This window comes from Ictidomys tridecemlineatus, chromosome 7 (assembly GCF_052094955.1).
Source record: "Ictidomys tridecemlineatus isolate mIctTri1 chromosome 7, mIctTri1.hap1, whole genome shotgun sequence".
Lineage (NCBI taxonomy): Eukaryota > Metazoa > Chordata > Mammalia > Rodentia > Sciuridae > Ictidomys > Ictidomys tridecemlineatus.
This window is the reverse complement of record NC_135483.1, coordinates 185,136,282-185,153,221: the sequence shown is the minus strand read 5'-3', so window position 1 is coordinate 185,153,221 and position 16,940 is coordinate 185,136,282. Positions and strand designations below refer to the sequence as shown.

Below are 16,940 nucleotides of genomic sequence, written 5' to 3'. Positions count from 1 at the left end.
CTCTCTTCTCTCTTCACATCACCCACTCTGCTACTGCCTCACTGGCTGCCTTGCTGTTCCTATAAACCCCTGGGTATGCTTCAGCCTCAGGGCCTTAGCACATGCGATTTCCTTTTCCAGGATAGCACTTTGTGCACAGAATGTCACTTCTCAGTGAGGCTTCCACTGCCACTTGTCTCAAGTTATATTTTCTAGAAGCATAAATTGAGAAGTTAACACACCAGGTTATTTATTAGGGGCCACTACCTGTGAAGGCCCAGGGAGGTATAACAGGATTAGGCAGGAGTCATCAGCTGTGAGACTGACAAATTCTCATCTGGTCCAGAGGAAAGTTCTGGAGCAAGCACTGCCCAGCAGTGTGTCCTGAGGGTCAGGCCTGCATGTTCTCATCTTGTTAAGTTAAAGAAAGCAAACTGCACTGTGAAGGCACCATGCCTCTCAGCAGCTGAGGCAGTCCCTGAAGGAGCTGAGACCAGAGACTGTCTGCTGACCCCTCCTTTTCCAAGAAGGTGGTCTGTGCTTTTATCTCTGTAGCCACCCCTCCATCCTACATAAAAACCACACCATCTCTATACTTCCTACCACCCTTCCTTGCTTTATTTTCTTTATTGCATTTAACATATTCTAATATACCATATAATTTAGTTATCTAGTTTACTATCTGGTTCCTTCATTGGAGTGTAAGTTCTAATGGTAATTTTTTTTTTCCTATCTCTTTTGGCCACTGCTGCATTTGGAAAGGCACCTGCCTCATAATAGGTACTTGAAGTACTTGTTATTTGTTGGCCAAAGTTTTCAGTCAACTGTCTAGACATTATCTTGTGTAAGCTTTGCATTAAGCCATGTCTTAGTGCTCTTGTCAACCTATGGTAGGTACATGGTAAGTGTGTGATACAAGCTTGTGAATTGATGAATAAATGAGTCTATGAATGTTTGGTTATTAACTTCAACATAGGAAAGTATTGGTGCATCCTTGTCCAATAGAAATGCCATGGAACCACATCTGTCGTCCAAACTTCTTATTACTTACATTAAAAAAAAATAAAAAACTGGGCTGGGGTCATGGCTCAGTGGTAGAGTGCTTGCCTCACATGTGTGAGGCACTGTGTTCAATTCTCAGTACCACATATAAATAAATAAAATAAAGGTCCATCAGCAACTAAAAAATAAATAAAGAAAGAAAGAAAAGAAAAAACTCAATCATATTAATCTTAATACTATCTTATTCAATTCAATATATCCAAAGTAGTGTCATTTCCACAATCCATATGAAAATTATTCATGAAGTATCTTGCAACCTTTTTGTTTTACATGGAGTGTTTAAAATCAGCTATGTGGGGCTGGAGTTGTGGCTCAGTGGTAGAGTGCTTGCCTAGCCCATGTGAGGCACCAGATTCGATTCTGGAACCACATTAAAAATGAAGCCATTGTGTTCACCTATAACCAAAAATATTTTTTTAATCAGGTATGAATTTTACACTTTATAGCACATCTCATTTGGGATTCGTCACATTGCAAATGGTCAGTAGTTATGTGGATAATGTACAGCCCAGTTCTAGAGCAATCCTTCAGTTCAGGTGCCAGAAGAATACAGTGGAGGGGGTGAGGGGCTCACGGGGAGGGGCTGGAGTCATTGACTTCCTGGGTCCCAATCATGACCTTTAACTCACTGTCAAGGTCCTCCAGCTAAAACCAGCAGGAGTACAGCCACAGTGGAACAAGTGAGGTTGATTACTTGCTGGAAGAAGGCGCATCACCAGGAAATGAGGGGCATCTGGGTAAGAGGCTATCCGAATTTGAGTTCAGGCTAGATGATGGGGTGGGGGAGGGGTGTTTAAGAAAAGAGGGTTTCCCTCTGGATTGGGTGATGACAGGAAGTGGGTGTAATTCTAAGATTAGACATTTTAACAAATCTTACCTAGTTGGAGCAAGATAGAAGCTAAAGGTATAATTGGTAAAGAAATAGGAATCACTCATAGTAGCCAGAACAGGAGCATGTTGGATCATTTGATCACTTTGGTGGTCTGTGCAATGTTCATTTATGGCTACATGTAAACACAGTTAGAGAGTGGTCTGTGCGACATTTATGTCCCACAGACAGGAGCCCTGCCACCTGGTAGTCACACCAAAGCGGGTCAGGCAGTATCTGGTCAGCTCTGGGAGGGTAGGAAATGCTCTTCTCTCTCTCATAGGTGTGCACCATTAAGCAGGTAAATGAACTTTTCTGTGGCTCAGCTTTCTCAGCTCTAAAATAAATAAATAAATAAATAAATAAGTAAATAAATAGGGAACATGGGAACACCCATCTATCCACCTCCCACGGAGATCGGTATTAGGTGAGACAATCTGAGTATCGCCTGCAGTAGATTCTAAGATGTCCTGTATTTTTTCACATTTTAATTAAGGTGTGTCTTTCTGACACTGGCTTGTTACGGCGGATGCAGTGCAGTCCCATTATTTTCCGAGGGCCCTGGTTTGAGAGACAGCGCCTCGGGTCTCCGGCCGCTCAGTCATCCCTGGGTGATGGCTCTTCTGAGTCTTCACTGCTGTCCCCGCTTCTCGGCCGAAGCCCTCTGCGGTCCCCGCCGGCCTCGGACTTTGCGGCCGCGCCGCTACTCCAGGCACTACGGGCGCGCGGCGGCGGTACTCGCGGCGCTACGGCGGCGCGGCGCCCACGCGGCGGCGTTGCCGGGGGAACCGGCGCGTCCCCGCCCGCCGCCCGCCGCCCGCCGCCCGCCGCCCGCCGCCCGCCGCCCGCCGTCAGCTGATGGGCCGCCGGGACGCCGCGGCCGCGCCAACATGGCGGCCGAGATCCACTCCAGGCCGCAGAGCAGCCGCCCGGTGCTGCTGAGCAAGATCGAGGGCCACCAGGACGCCGTCACGGCCGCGCTGCTCATCCCCAAGGAGGACGGCGTGATCACCGCCAGCGAGGACAGGTGGGGCGGCGGGGCGCGACGGGGTGTGGGGCGGTGGGGTCCGCGGCGCCGGCCCTCCCGGGACTGGCGCGCGGCAGGACGCCTCGCGTCCACTGAGGTTAGAGTGGACTCGCGTCGGTGCTCCAGCCTCCACCCCACCGCGCCCTTCGGGCCTGGACCCCTGTCCCTACCGCGCCCTTCCGGCGGGGAGTTCGTCCCACCGCGCCCCTCCATCTCCGGACCCCGGTCCCCACCCCGCCTCTCCATTTCGGGACCCCGGCATTCTGGTCTCTAATGCACCCCTCTGACCAGGGAGCTGGTCCCCACAGCGCCCCTACAGCTCTGGACCCGGTCCCCACCCCGCCTCTCCAGCTCTGGACCAGGGGACCCCAGTCCCCATCGCGCCTCTCCACTTCGGGACCCCTGCACTCCTGTCTTCAAGTCACCCCTCCGACCAAGGCTCAAGGCTCCCTTCTATCTTGGGACCCAGGGATCCCAGTCCCCGCCGCGCCCTCTGGCCCTGGACCCCCATCCTCTCCAGGCTGGGACCTGGTACTTCTGCCCAGGACCTTTGAGCTTCCTCTGACTCCTTTCACCTGGCACTCAACTCAGGAATTTCTTAGCCCTCCCAGGTCAGTTCCAAGTCTCCTTCTCTGGGAGCTTGGAGGACTGACTGTTGGGTACAGCTGTTCTGGTGCCTGGTAATTCCTCCCAGCAAAGAACCTCCAGGGTATTCACCTCTTCCTTCTGGGAACTGGGGTTTATACTTCCCTGCTTCATGCCAGGCCTCAAGATCAGCTGCTAGAACCACTTGAACTGTTAATTTACCAAGTAGTTTTTAAGTAGTCTTTTAAAATAAAAGTGACTCCTTTTAAAGAAGAACAGATTCATTTATTTGCAAAGGAAATTTATTTACACTTCTACCATTAGGAAAACTATTAACACTATAAAGAATAAACCAAGACGTGTTAGCTGTGTGCACACAGAGACCTGTCTTGTACTACTGAGATATCCTGGTTTGGACTCCCTCCACACTTTGGGAAACATTGATTTGGTCCAGTTTTTTTTTTTTTTTCCATTTTATCCAAGAGGAAACTAAGGCCAAGAAGGTGAAACTAGTTACTTTGAGTCATAGACATTCCGTGAAGTCAGATGACCCAAGACTTCCCTCTGCTCACTGGTCTTCAGGGCATGGTAACTGTTACTGAAACAATGTTACTTGTTTTAAAACTTGAGCATCTTTAAAACCTTAAATGTGTAAGTGGCTTTCACATGGGAATGTGGAAGTGTTTATTGAGTGAACTTTTTTTTTTGTTGATACAATAAGCAGTCTTAGGTAGTGATGTGCCAAAAGCCAAAAGATTCTGTGGAAGATGGAAGGTACTGCTGTTGAAGATTGAGTCCTGCTTTTTGTAGTTATAGCTTTTGAGGTGAGTGACATGGAGGGCCTGTCCTGAATGGGAAGAGAAACCCTAAAACCCTGAGCTCTTGTTTGGCCTTTGTATTTCAATTCTGGATAAGCTTAGGACCCTTTTCTCAACTAGATAGTAAGTTTATTGCAGGCAGGAGCCTCTTCCTGCAGCTTCTGTGTTAACTGACCACAACAAGGTAGGGACCCATTAGTAGGACCTGGGTGTGGGTGTGTGAAGCAGGAAGGGAATAAGCACAAAGGGGTACATGAGAAATAAGGAGAAGATGGGAATGTAGAAAAGACAAAGGACAGAATAAGGGTGTTTGCATGATATGAACATAGATGCAGATACACTATAAAAGTTAGCAGTCTTTATTTAGTAGAATGTTTATTCATGACTCCTTCATGTTAGGTAAATTGCTGAATATTTGAGACTGTTGGAGAGGAGCGATGCTAATAAATGTTTTATAGAAAGTGATCACTAAGCTGCTCTGGGGAGTCTTGGATCAGCTCCTTTTTTCCCCTGGGGCACCACTGTTCCTGCAGGGCTCTGGTTGATGGCTGGCCCGGTGACACGGTTTGTGCCTCAAGTTTCTAATGTGTGTTTCAGGCCCATGGAACTTCCTTGGAAGTAGGAAAGCCTTTTCAGTAGGTGCCACACTTAAAATTTAAGAAAGTTAATGAAAGTACCTGGTTATGAGCTTTTTTGTTGTTGGTGGTGCCACTGATGAGTTTTTCACGTTATTTTAAATATGTGATGTACTCTTCATTTATTCATTCATGTATCTAGGGATAATGTATTTATTGAGTACCAGGCCCTTGGGGTAACAACAGGGATCAAAAGCCACAGTATTTGCCCTCACGTAACCTCTGATTCATGGATATTTATGGTGCTTGACTTGAGGAAGCTAGCATGTATGCCTGAGGAAGTAGAACACTGACCTTGACTCCTCCAGATGTGTGTCAGACACACACCAAGTGCTGGGCCCTTGGTACATGTGTGATGTAGAAATCTCTGTTTCCCAAGGGCTACACAGTGGAGTGAAGAGATGGTTCTGTGGCCTATCCCCCAGGGTGATGGGAAGGCACAGAGGAAGAGGGGGCTCCTTGGTCTGGGTCCAGGGTTCAAGGAGCATCTCCTGGAAGACATCCTCAGAAGTGGTCTTCCTCCTTCCCAGGAGTGTCCGTGGAAAAGGTCTGCATGTCCTACCATAGCTATTTCTAGGTGGCCAGAACAAGAGGTGTGTGGGTGGCCATGGCATGAGAAAGGACAGGAGAGAGGACGGAGAAGAGGAAAGGCCAGTGTCCAGTTTTGGAAGGGCCTTTTTGTGTGCCACTTTTAGGAATTTGGACTTTATTTTGTAGGTAGTAAAGAGCCATCAAAGTGCTCAAAACAATCAGATAACGTGATTGAATTTGTACTTTCTAAATAACAATGGCTAGTCTTTTGAGGGTCCCTTCTCCCTACAAGTACAGAATTGGGCCTTATGTATATTACTGTATCCAGTGTGCATGCCCCTCCACTAGGAAGTCATATTAGCAGTTCCAAAGTTCAGTACATGGTGAAAGTCAAAAGTGTGTGTAAGTTGGACCTGAATACTCATTTAATACAAAAACCTGACCTGAACAGATGAGACCGTCTCTGAACTTTATCCCTTGCACTGTGAACACTCATCTCTTTTACTGTGGAAATAGCAACGCATTTAGCTAAGGGTACTGTCCCAGGCCTTGCTGGGAGCATTGTGGAACATAGTGTAATGGTTATTTGATAAGTCAGACAACTAAGGCACAAAGGACAATGAAGTCACTGCCCTAAATCACATAGCACTAAAGTGACATGATTGAGATTTGAACCCAGTTCTCTTTGCCGTGCACTCATTTTTTCTCTACTTTTGGAGAAACTGAATTCAGGTGGTATCAGCCAGTGACTGCTCTAGCAGCAAGTGTAAAATGTGTGCATCTGCTTTTTGCCATGATTTAATGATCCTTTCTACAAGTTTTCAGAGTTTAAAGGAAAATTGACTTGTACCTTTTATATACAACTTGTGCTTTAATCCTTAGAAATGTAACTGTTAACAGATTTAGAGTGCAGCTGAGTGAGTTCATTTTATAAAAGCTATCATTAGTGAGAGCTAAGAGTATTCTGATTAGAAAAGTGAAAGATCTAATGGTCTTCCTGAAATAAGTGCCCACTTTTCTAAAGTCTAGGTCAGTGGTTCACAACCAAGGATGATTTTGGCCCCCGGGAACTTTGGCAATGTCTGGAGATACTTCCTGTTGTCATGACTGGGGAGAGAATATTACTAGAATGTAGGGAGAGGTCAGCGATATGCCTAACAGCCTGGAATGCAGAGGATGGTTCTCCGGTCAAGGGCTATTCAGCCCCCAAATGGCAATAATGCTGAGACTGAGATTGGTCTAGGCCTAATGTGTGCATTTTCTGGTCTCTTTGGAATGATGATTCTCAAACTCAAGCATGTGTCAGAATCATCTGGAGGTCTTGATAGAGTTACTGTGCCACATCCTAGAGTTTCTGAGTGGGAAACTCAGATGGGGCTTGAGAGTTGGTATTTCTGCCAAATTCACATGTGGTTTTGTTTTGGTTTGAGTTTTTGATACCAGGGGTGCTCAACCACTGAGCCACACCCCCAAATCTTTGTATATTTTGAGACAGGGTATTGCTAAATTGTGGAGGCTGGCTTTGAACCTGTGATCCTCCTGCCTCAGCCTCCTGAGCTACTGGGATTACAGGCATGCATCACTGTGCCCAGCTCCCATGTGGTTTTGATGGTCATGCCATTGGTCCAGGGATCACACTTTGAGAACCACTATTCCACAAGGAAGGAGAGTTATTTGTCAAGTACTTGCTTTGGGGGAGAATACTCTTTTACATTTTGTTCCTTTCCTCTCCCTCCCCTCCCCTTTTTAAAATTCTGCTTCTGGGATGTATTTGCCTAGGGTCATTCACACATACCCACCTATTTCCAAAACCAAACTATGAATGACAGTTAAATGCAGTCAACCCTCCAAACAGTATCAGTCAGTGTGGACTATTAAGGCTAATTACATCACATCTGGACAGGTAATTAGTGGATGGGGCAATGAATTTAGGGCACTGGTTAGAAACTGGCTTGAGTGTAACATGTCATGAACAAAATTAACAAAATGGTGTTAATTTCTTGCATAAATTCATTTGTTTTTTTTTTCAGAGTGATAAATACCTTAAGCCCTTTTGCTTAAACTTCACTCTTCTCTTAAACCTAAATTCATATATTATATATATATATATTTTATAGTTTACATATATACTGTAGTTTCAATTGCCTGAGCTTGGGAAAGAAAAATTTGAGCTTTTGAATTTGAGCAAAGTGTAAGAATGATAAATTCACAACATTTTGTTGTATCTCTTGAATCAAGAAAGAAGTGTTATTGTCTTTACTGTCTTTCTCTTCAGGAAACTTCAGAAACAAAAACAAAAACCCCCCACCAAGATAGCTTCAGTAGTAAGCTTAAGAATTTGAACTGCAGCAGTTGCATTCTGACAGGGGAAACAGAAAGTGAGACTGTGCTTTCAGAACAGGACTGAAGTGTGCCAGGCAGCAGGAGCTAATTTCCTAGGCAGATTGCTTTCTTGGACTTCTTTGCTGGAACTGCACAAACATTTAAACAGTCAGTTGGTTGAATGATAGAGTTTTTAAAAGGGACAAGCTCTATTGTAAACCATTATAAACATGTTAAGGTTATGGGCTGGCTCTCTTCATTTTTGAAAAATAGTTTGGAGATGATCCTTCTTATACTACTGCTTCGGGGACTGGAGGCCAAGATTGGTTTCTGCAGGAGACTCAATTTTGTTTGGCCTAAGTCAAACAAAGATAGATCTCATGTGTTTTCAAATGTTTTATGAGGTTGCACACAGGTTGGTAAATGATAAAGGTTACAAAAATCCAACTTTTCAAATATTTTTGTAGCATCTTTCTATTTTTTTAAATACATCAGATATTTAATGTAATTGTTTCCTCTTCTAAGCATATTTAGTTAGTTTTGGAAAAAAAAACAGTACATTTACTAATGGTTAATGCGGCATAATCCTAAATAAGCTGCTTGATTTTTAAGCATTATGCTTAGGAGGAATCCTGGCATAGGTGGAAGTTGTTAGTTTATACAGAAAATCAAGTGTTAACTGCTGTATTTTAGTTGTCATGTAATGCCCCAAAGTAGATCCTTCAATTTGTGTTATAAAGTAAGCTGAAGTGAGAAGACAGGAAGCCTGGGTGGAAGTGCATTTATTCCCCTATTGTTAAGTGACCCTTCACTGCTACAGTCATTTTCTTTTTATAGCAGAGATAAGAGCATCGACTCTGAAGCCCCAGAGCCTGGGTTTGCATCCCAGTCATGTGACCTTGGACAAGGTGCTTAACCTCTTTGTGCCATAGTATTCTCATCTGCAAAATAGAAATAGTAAGAGTACCTACTTTATAGGGTTTTGTAAAGAGTCGATGAATTAATAGAATAAAGGGCATAAAATAGTGCTTAGCTCAAATGTTAACTAACATTATTTTATTCCCATTGATTTTCCATTTTATTACTTTGATATCATCTGAAACTCAGGATGTTTCTTCTTCCTCTGTATTTCTGTGTGTGAGTAAAATAAAAAATTTCCTGCCTGAATAGGGCAGTGTCATTTGGGAGTCACTTATAAATCTAAATTCTTATAATGTCTTTAAGACATGCCTTTTCTTTATTTTAATTTTTTGGTTATGTCAGCCATATAATTTCCCTTAGAAATCAATTTCTTCCCCTGCTATTAGGGATCCCCAAGAGCAGGCTCATTGATTGACAGGACTCAGACCATGTACTCACACCTGTGATTTATGATAGTCCAGGGACATGAAATCAACCCAGCACATGGCTAGAGACAAGAGGCAACACGCACAGGTTTCCAAGTGTCCTTTCCCTTTGGTGTCCCACAGGATGTGCTGAACTCCTCCAGCATCAAATTATGATGACACATGTGAAATATTGTTTATCAGGATAGCTCATCAGAGACTTGATGTGCAAAGCTTTTACTGGAGGACAGTTATGTAGGTGCCCTCTTCCTGGCCTGTACCAAAACTTCAGACTCCTTATGGAAAGCAGGGTTTGGCATAAGCCATATGTTTTGTACAAACATTAAGCACAGTGAGCCACTCTTCTTAGTTGAGGAATGTTGAGAACTCTCTGGAGATCTAAGAACCCAGACACAAGCCGTGGGCTAACCTTGCAAGCAGCCTGCTGCCGGAACCCTTTTCTGTACACCTGCTGTCTTTCCCCAAGCGCTTGTCCTCATCCCCTCTTGACCCTCTTTTTAAACCTCCAGCACTACAGTAGCATTTATGTGGCTTCTTTAGCTTCTGGGAGGCTCCATTTGAATCTGTCCTGCCAAGCTCATGTCTTTAACGTGGCGTTTGTCATGTCTTTTCCCTGTTTACCTTCATGAGCTCCTTATTTCATCATGTCTGCAAAAGAACTTTGGGGGCTTAGAACTGGTCCCTGCCCAACTTGATTTCCACGCTTATCTTTGCTTTCTCAGTGGTTCTTTCATGTCCTGCAAAGCCAACATGTGCTCTGTCCCAGTAACATCTGTTCTTTTCCCTACCTGGATGCCTTGACTCACATGGCTCCCCCTCCAGGCACCTCCCCTCCCTTCTCTGGTATTCAGGCCCCACTTCACCTTCTTGGTCCACTTCAAGTTCCACTTCCACCATTGAGTAATGTTCCCCGGCCACCAGCCATCATCCTCTGTCCTTTCTGGGCTTTCTTCAGCACTCTTAGTGCCTTACTGGTTATGCTTAATAAATTTTAATCAGATATTATTATTGTTGCTTTGGATTTATTTATCTTGTCTGTCTGCATAGCCTGTATCCAGTTAATGTGTTTGTGTTTACTAATTAAATGGTGGCTTTAAAAAAATTTCCAGTACCTAAAACAGTGTAAAGCTCACAGTAGTGTCTCCAGTGTTAGCTGGAGACAGTAAACCTACCTGTTAGGAATAGGAAGCATGCGACAGAATTTAAAACGGGCTACGGGTTCTCACTACCCCAAACTGTGCTTCCCAGGGTTAGTTTAGCCTCACATTTTACAACTTCTAGGCTGTCAGAGTTTGAGACTTTTTAATTTGTTTTTTGTCTTCTGAGTGTTACATGAACCGTATTGACTCCAACCTGTCTAGATTATTCCTTTTCTTCAGTGCTAGGGATGATTTGTTAGTCTTTTGGTGGCATAGGAATCCACCAGTGTTTTGATTCTAACAGTGAAAGATTATAGCAGGAATGGTTTCTTAGTCAAAACGAAAACATCTGCACATGGGAAAGTCATCCCCCTGACTTCTGGGGTGGGTGTGAAGTGGGCTAATGCAGATGCTGGGTACAGGCAGGGACGCTCCTCCCAGGATAACATTCTGCCGGAGATGGAGTCAGCAGGCCTGCCTGGTCCTCGCGGGCCCTGGCTGTCTGGTATTCTTCTCTACATTGTAGGAGAGGGTGAACATTTTAATTTTTCTTAGTCTAATTCTGCTCTGCAGAAAGAGACCGTTTTCTCTGCCTTTTAGTTTAGAGAATTAACTCTGTAACTATGTTTTTCCTCTGTCACCAAATGAGACTGGCTGCAGAAATGAAGAGGTCAGAGTTCCGGAAACTTGGTTGGAAGGAAATTGCTATTTATTTGATAAAAGTGGATCGCACTGATGACCATATCATTTCCTCTTCTTTTAGGCTAACATCTTAATGTTCTAGCAACCATCGAGAGTACCAGAATTACACATTTTGTTGTATTTCCATTGGAGGTACTGTCAGACTAGGAAAAATATGTTCTATGCTGTAAGTGACAGCAATGTTTGGAGATATACCAAGATGTGAAACAGTGTTAGCATCCTTATGAGTGGCCAGTCAGCTTTCCTCAGAATTAATATTGGTCAGTCAGCATTTAAAAGAAATCAGGACCTTCGTCTTAATTTGTAACATATAGTATTTGCTGAAATTCTGTTTTTAATTAGTTGAAAAGTGTCTGTGTTATGGCAGTGTAAAATTTAAAGATAACCAGTGCTTTAATTTTTCTACTTTGGGGTAATTAAGGTGTTTTAAAGAAAAAAATTAAAGATATTTAGGTTTAGAAAAGCTGATGCTTTAGGTGAGGTGAACTTGGCCTTGTGATTTTATAAAAATACCTGCGCGCTATTTGAGACCACTTAAGTGTGGGCATAATTTTTGAGGTTTCAGCCAGAGACTACTGAAAAATATGTATTGAATCCAAATGTATGTGAAATTGCAGATTTTAAAATATTAATCATTAATCCTACAAGATTGCCTTCTGGTTTGAGAGCCAGTGCTTTTCAGAAGAAATATCATTCTTTGAATCTAGTTTTGTTTCTACTTTATTATAACTTAAATAGATGAGACTTTAAAGGCTTGATGATTTCTTAAAGTAACCTTGCTTTTAGTGAACTCTTTGAGAGCATCTGACAAAGGGACTGGAAAAAATGAAAAGGAGTCCCTTCTCCTATTCTGAGCATGAGGCGTGTCTTCTAGCTGATCAAAGATGAATCTCCATGGAAGAAATACTTAATCATAACTGTGGTCTTAAGTCTATTTTTTATACATCTGTAGGAAGGTTAAACAGCATACAGAATCATAAACCTTTGTAGACAGGATGATAAATATTATAATGCGGCATTTAAGAGTAGTGACTTCATCTATGCTTTTTTTGTAACTTTTTTTCTATCCAAGGATTCAAATTAGAATCAGTGCAAAATGGATAGTCTAAATTTCCATGAAGAGTTAAATTACAGTTATTTGTTTACTACGCACTTTGAAATCGTGGGCATTAGTAAATGCTGAATGCTTTTTTTTTTTTTTTTTTTTGAGGTCAGTCTTAAACGTTCTTAAAGGTACACTACTATTTCTTTGAAACAGATAACATTGTATAAGTTAGCTCTTGCTATGTAACAGAACAATATGGAGTTAGTAAAGCAGCAGGTGTATGTTATTGTCATGAGCCTTTGGGTCTCCAGTCCTTGTGACCCAGCCAAGGCCCACTCATGCTTATGACCAGCTGGGTCTCTTTCACTTGTTTGGAAGTTAGCTGATTACAGACTGGTTGAGGATGATTCAGCTGGGACATGGGGCTCTCTTCCATGTCATGACTCCTCCTGCCGAAGGCTGCCCTTCTGGTTCATCTGAGGTGGCAGGCTTCCAGGCGAGGGAGGGAGAGCAGGCAAAACCTCTGCTCACTAACTGGCCTCTGTCACTTTAGCCACACTCTCTTGGCCAAAGTGTCACCAGCCAGTTCATGGTCAAGGGTCAGGGAAATAGGTTCTACCTCACGATGGGAAGAACAGCAAAGTACATTACACAGGGACTGGTACAAAGAGGGGTAAAGCATTGAGCCCATACTTTGCACTTTATATGCCACAAGCATATATGTATTGTATTTTATGCTGGAGCTGAATCTAGAACTCGAGTTAGTGAGAGATTGTGTTGGCATCACCATTCCTGTTTAGCACCAAAGTCAGGATTTCTTTGAATTTTGAAGTTAGAAGTAGACTTTTCCACACTCTGGATTTATTTCAGGAAAACATAATTGAACATTTCAGGTTTCTTGTTTTGGAGTGCCTTTTTAGGAGGATAAAATGTGAAATTTTCTGAAAAGTTGTTCATAAAAATTATTGTACTTATTATTTAGTATTTAATCAGACAGAACTACTAAATGGAGTCAGACAGTCCAGTGTAGGGCTGATGTTGGTTTGTATGATGTTAGGATTGTACCTCTCCTTGCTCCTGCCTCCTTCCATATACAGTGGAGGCAGCAGTGTCGGTCATCCTCGGGGATGAGGCATCTTGTTCTCAACAAACTTTGCGTGAATCCTGATGCAGTCTGTGCAGGAGGTCGGCTGTCTGTGCCAGGGCAGTTCACTGCAGCGAATCTCTGAAGTTCGGCAGGGATGCTTGTTTATCCCTGTCTTCTAGGCCCGGGAGCCCCATGCCTTTTGGTAGTCTTCTCTTTCCCTGCGTTTTTACATCTGACCTCCTTGCCCAGCCTTGCTGGCCCTCCCTCTGCTCTCGCTCCTTTGGGAATGAACCTGTCAAACCGCAGCCTACCCATGTACCGCTAGCTGTGTCCAGGTCCATGTCTCCCGGTTGGGGTCAGGGCTCCCTCACCCCTCTGCCCTGTCCTCCATGGAAAGGGCTGAACTCCCGGTGGACTCACTGTTGGCAGAATGTGCTCCAGACCCCGAAGCCTGCCCGGGCACGACTTGACAGTGAAGGCCAGCGCAGACTACAGAGCGAGAGTCCTCAGCGGCCCTGCTGAAGCTCATTAAAGAAGGAAAGTGGCTGCAGTGTACTTGAAATCGCCCCTGATTCCGAGCCTCTGGCTACACGGGAGCTTGAGACTGACCCCAGCTGTTCTCCTCAGCCTCATTGCTCTCACTGTTGACATAGACAGACACTCAGAGAGTAGACCTTTTTTACATCTAGAATCCAATGGCCACACTCGAACAGCAGACAGAGCGGAGCCACTCAGTGCTCCTGGGCTCATTGTGAAGTGTGTGATCGTTGGCCTGCTGGGGAGGTCAGGAGGACCCTGCGGTTCTCCTGTCTGCTGCCTCTTCATGAGAGCCCGAGCCACTGTCTGTCTCACCACGTTCCCTTTCTTTACCTCCTGCTCTTGATCAGGGTCCCCATGGCCTTTGGAGCAGACACGGTGTGGACACACAATTTAGTTGTATAATTTTATTATAATATGCTCTTTTTAAGAAAAACCAAACACTTCATAAACTTTTTCCTGTGCCTCTAGGTCTTCCTATTTTAATAACTAAGCTATAGGCATTATGAATTATTATAATATAAATTATTAATGGATAATATAGTATCTTACGTTTGCTAATGAATTACTATATTATTAACCCATGTCATTATTTAACCTTTTTCTCCTAATTTTTACTCCTTACTAATGCATATAGGAACTTTTTAAATGTGTGGTTCTTTTTTTCCCTATTAAATAATTTCTTTGGAACCAATTCTAAGACTGAAATTCCTGAATCAAAGTTTGTCATTATTTTTGTGTCATTATTATTATCAGGAAAGTATGAATTTTCTCACCATATGGAGCAAAATTCTTGCCTAAGAGTTAATTAACACTGACCAAAAATTGAGGTCCCTAGAAGTGGCATTTCATTGCTGTTTTGAGTTGCTTTTTACTTATCCCTGCATAGCAATATATTATAAAAGCATTTTAGTCTGACATATTTAAAATAACAAAATATGGTCTAACTTTGTCATTTCATTTATCTGGAAAACATGTGAATCCTGAACAGTTCTGCAGTTAGCAAATGAAGGGAAGGTAGCATTGCGTACACTGCAGTTATGGTGCATACAGCGTTACCAACTCTTGTGAGATCCCCTGTGTTATACTGAAGGCCGGAGGACCTGACAGTGGAAGCCCTCCACAGGGAGAGCAGCATGGGGGGATTCGGAAACCACTTATACAGCCTCAGGGGAAAAAAAAGGCACATTTCCTTTCCAAGTACCTTTTGGAAAAAACATCATGCTATTGTTTTCAAACAACTTGAAAATAGAACTTGGTAAAGAATGAACATGTTTCTAAAGTTGTGGTTTTAAGGAATGATTTGCTTTTCAGATTGACATGATCTTGGAATATCAAAGAAGATCCAGCCACTATAAAAATGGGTAGAATAAGTGACAGGAAAAATGTAAAATGAGTTTAGGTGTGTGGGAGTAAAGTTGTCAAAATACTGAAGGAAAAATTCAGCTGTTTGATTTTATCTTTGTGGAGAGAGTGGCTTAGACATTCATCTGGCACAAAATATTGTGGCTTATGTAAAAATAAAACCATCTGATCTTGACACTTTGGTAATTAGATGGTTTATTAATATCATTGTAGAATTTGAAATAAGTTTGCATTTGGTAAAATGTGACTAAACTATATTAATGTGTTGCTTTCAAATTATTGAATGGTAGATTTTGTTTTGAGTTTACTAAATAGTAATTTTTTTGGTCTGGAACTTATCAATTTTTTCTAATAAGTAGCCTGACATAAGCCTATTTTTACAGCTATTTGTTAAGTCAGTGAGAAATGTTCTGACCATATATAAAACAAATTGTTATATCACTCACAGAAATTAGGCAACGCTGTTTAATAGGTAGAGTCTTAAGAATACTAGGGTGTTAGGGCTTAAACTTAACATTAATTTGATTTGATCTTTTAAGTGGAAGATTTAGCAGTGCCTAAGGGGGAAGAGTCTGATTTGAAGAGGCTGGAAGGGAACGCGGGATGGAAGGTGTAGATACAGAGGTAGAGCCAGCTGCCAAAGTCAAGGCCTAAACTTGGAATCTGATTCCCAGACTAGGGTGGCCTTCTCTCAGCCTGGATGTGGTAAGCAGTTTTCAGAAGAAACATTTGAAGAAATGTGTATAGGGCTGGGGATGTGGCTCAAGCGGTAGCGCACTCGCCTGGCATGCGTGCGGCCCGGGTTCGATCCTCAGCACCACATACAAACAAAGATGTTGTGTCCTCCGAGAACTAAAAAATAAATATTAAAAAAAAATTCTCTCTCTCCCTCTCTCTCTCTCACTCTCTCTTTAAAAAAAAAAAAAAAAAAAAAGGCTAATTTCTCAGTTTGCTAGTCAGGTCCTAGGCTGGATCCAGATTGTGCAGACCAAGTTGTATGCTGATGTTTGTCCTACAAAGAAAATAAGACTATCTCCAAATGCTGGGGTCTAGTAAGTCCCATTTTGACCTTGGGCTGATTTATTTATTATTCCAAAGGTGTATGAAACTTGACTTTTCAGGGTTCAGTGATTGGATGGAGAGGTGACCTCTAAGATTTCTTCTGACAGCAGGGCTCTGTTACCTGAATATTGTCCTTTCCAAGGGAAGAGGGAAGAGCATGCACTACTCAGTCATCTGGGTTACCTACACATTCATGACCTAAGACCTTTGGGATTCAGAGGTTTAGAATGTGTCAAGTAGCTGTCAGGTCTAACCCTTGGTGATCCTTGTACAAATTGGTAAGTGAAGTTGGTGAACTGGAAATGGTTTGACATGAAGCCTTGACCTTGATGTGCATTGGCCTGTGTTACCATGTACTTGGACATGGAGGGGAATCCTTGAATAGACTTAGTGCTCTGCTGGGAGTTGGCCTCTCTGTACACCTCTTTTGGCTTCATCTGCTGTGTTGAAATGTATCATATGCATTCTGCTTGAAGTAACACAGAGTGTAGTCAGCATAAGTAAGGTCATGTTGGAAGCTCAGTCCTAAGGATCACATTATAAGCTCCCATTGGTTCTTTAGATGAAAGAGTTGTGCTGAACTGGCACCCATCCTGCCATCTGCCTAGAAAAGCACAGTCTGGAGAGAAAGGTTCTCCGTTGGGTGGTGAGGGAGGTGGACTGAGTGCTTAGCCTGAGTGGACATTTCGCAAGAGCTCAGGGCCTGAATTGAAGTCACATGAACTAAGTTTGTCAGTTGAACCCTGGATTTGCAAAAAACACCGGTAGATGCTGAACACAGGAGCAGTGTGACATGCATGGCTGCTGGGGATATGCAGCTGGCATTTGAT

At 43.1% G+C, this 16,940-nt stretch overlaps 1 protein-coding gene across 3 annotated transcripts in view; it reads left to right on the top strand.

The window, feature by feature from the left end:
* The first annotated feature begins 2,730 nt into the window (after nucleotides 1-2,730).
* Nucleotides 2,731-16,940, top strand: part of Wdfy1 (WD repeat and FYVE domain containing 1) — a 46,104-nt gene continuing 31,894 nt past the window's right edge. The window contains exon 1 of one of the 3 annotated variants that reach the window (XM_078018087.1): nucleotides 2,731-2,936. In XM_078018087.1, the coding sequence (XP_077874213.1) occupies nucleotides 2,800-2,936 (137 nt within the window). In that variant the 5' untranslated portion in view covers nucleotides 2,731-2,799. The remainder of the gene's footprint in view (nucleotides 2,937-16,940) is intronic. The other 2 variants (XM_078018086.1, XM_078018088.1) reach the window with 2 other exon arrangements.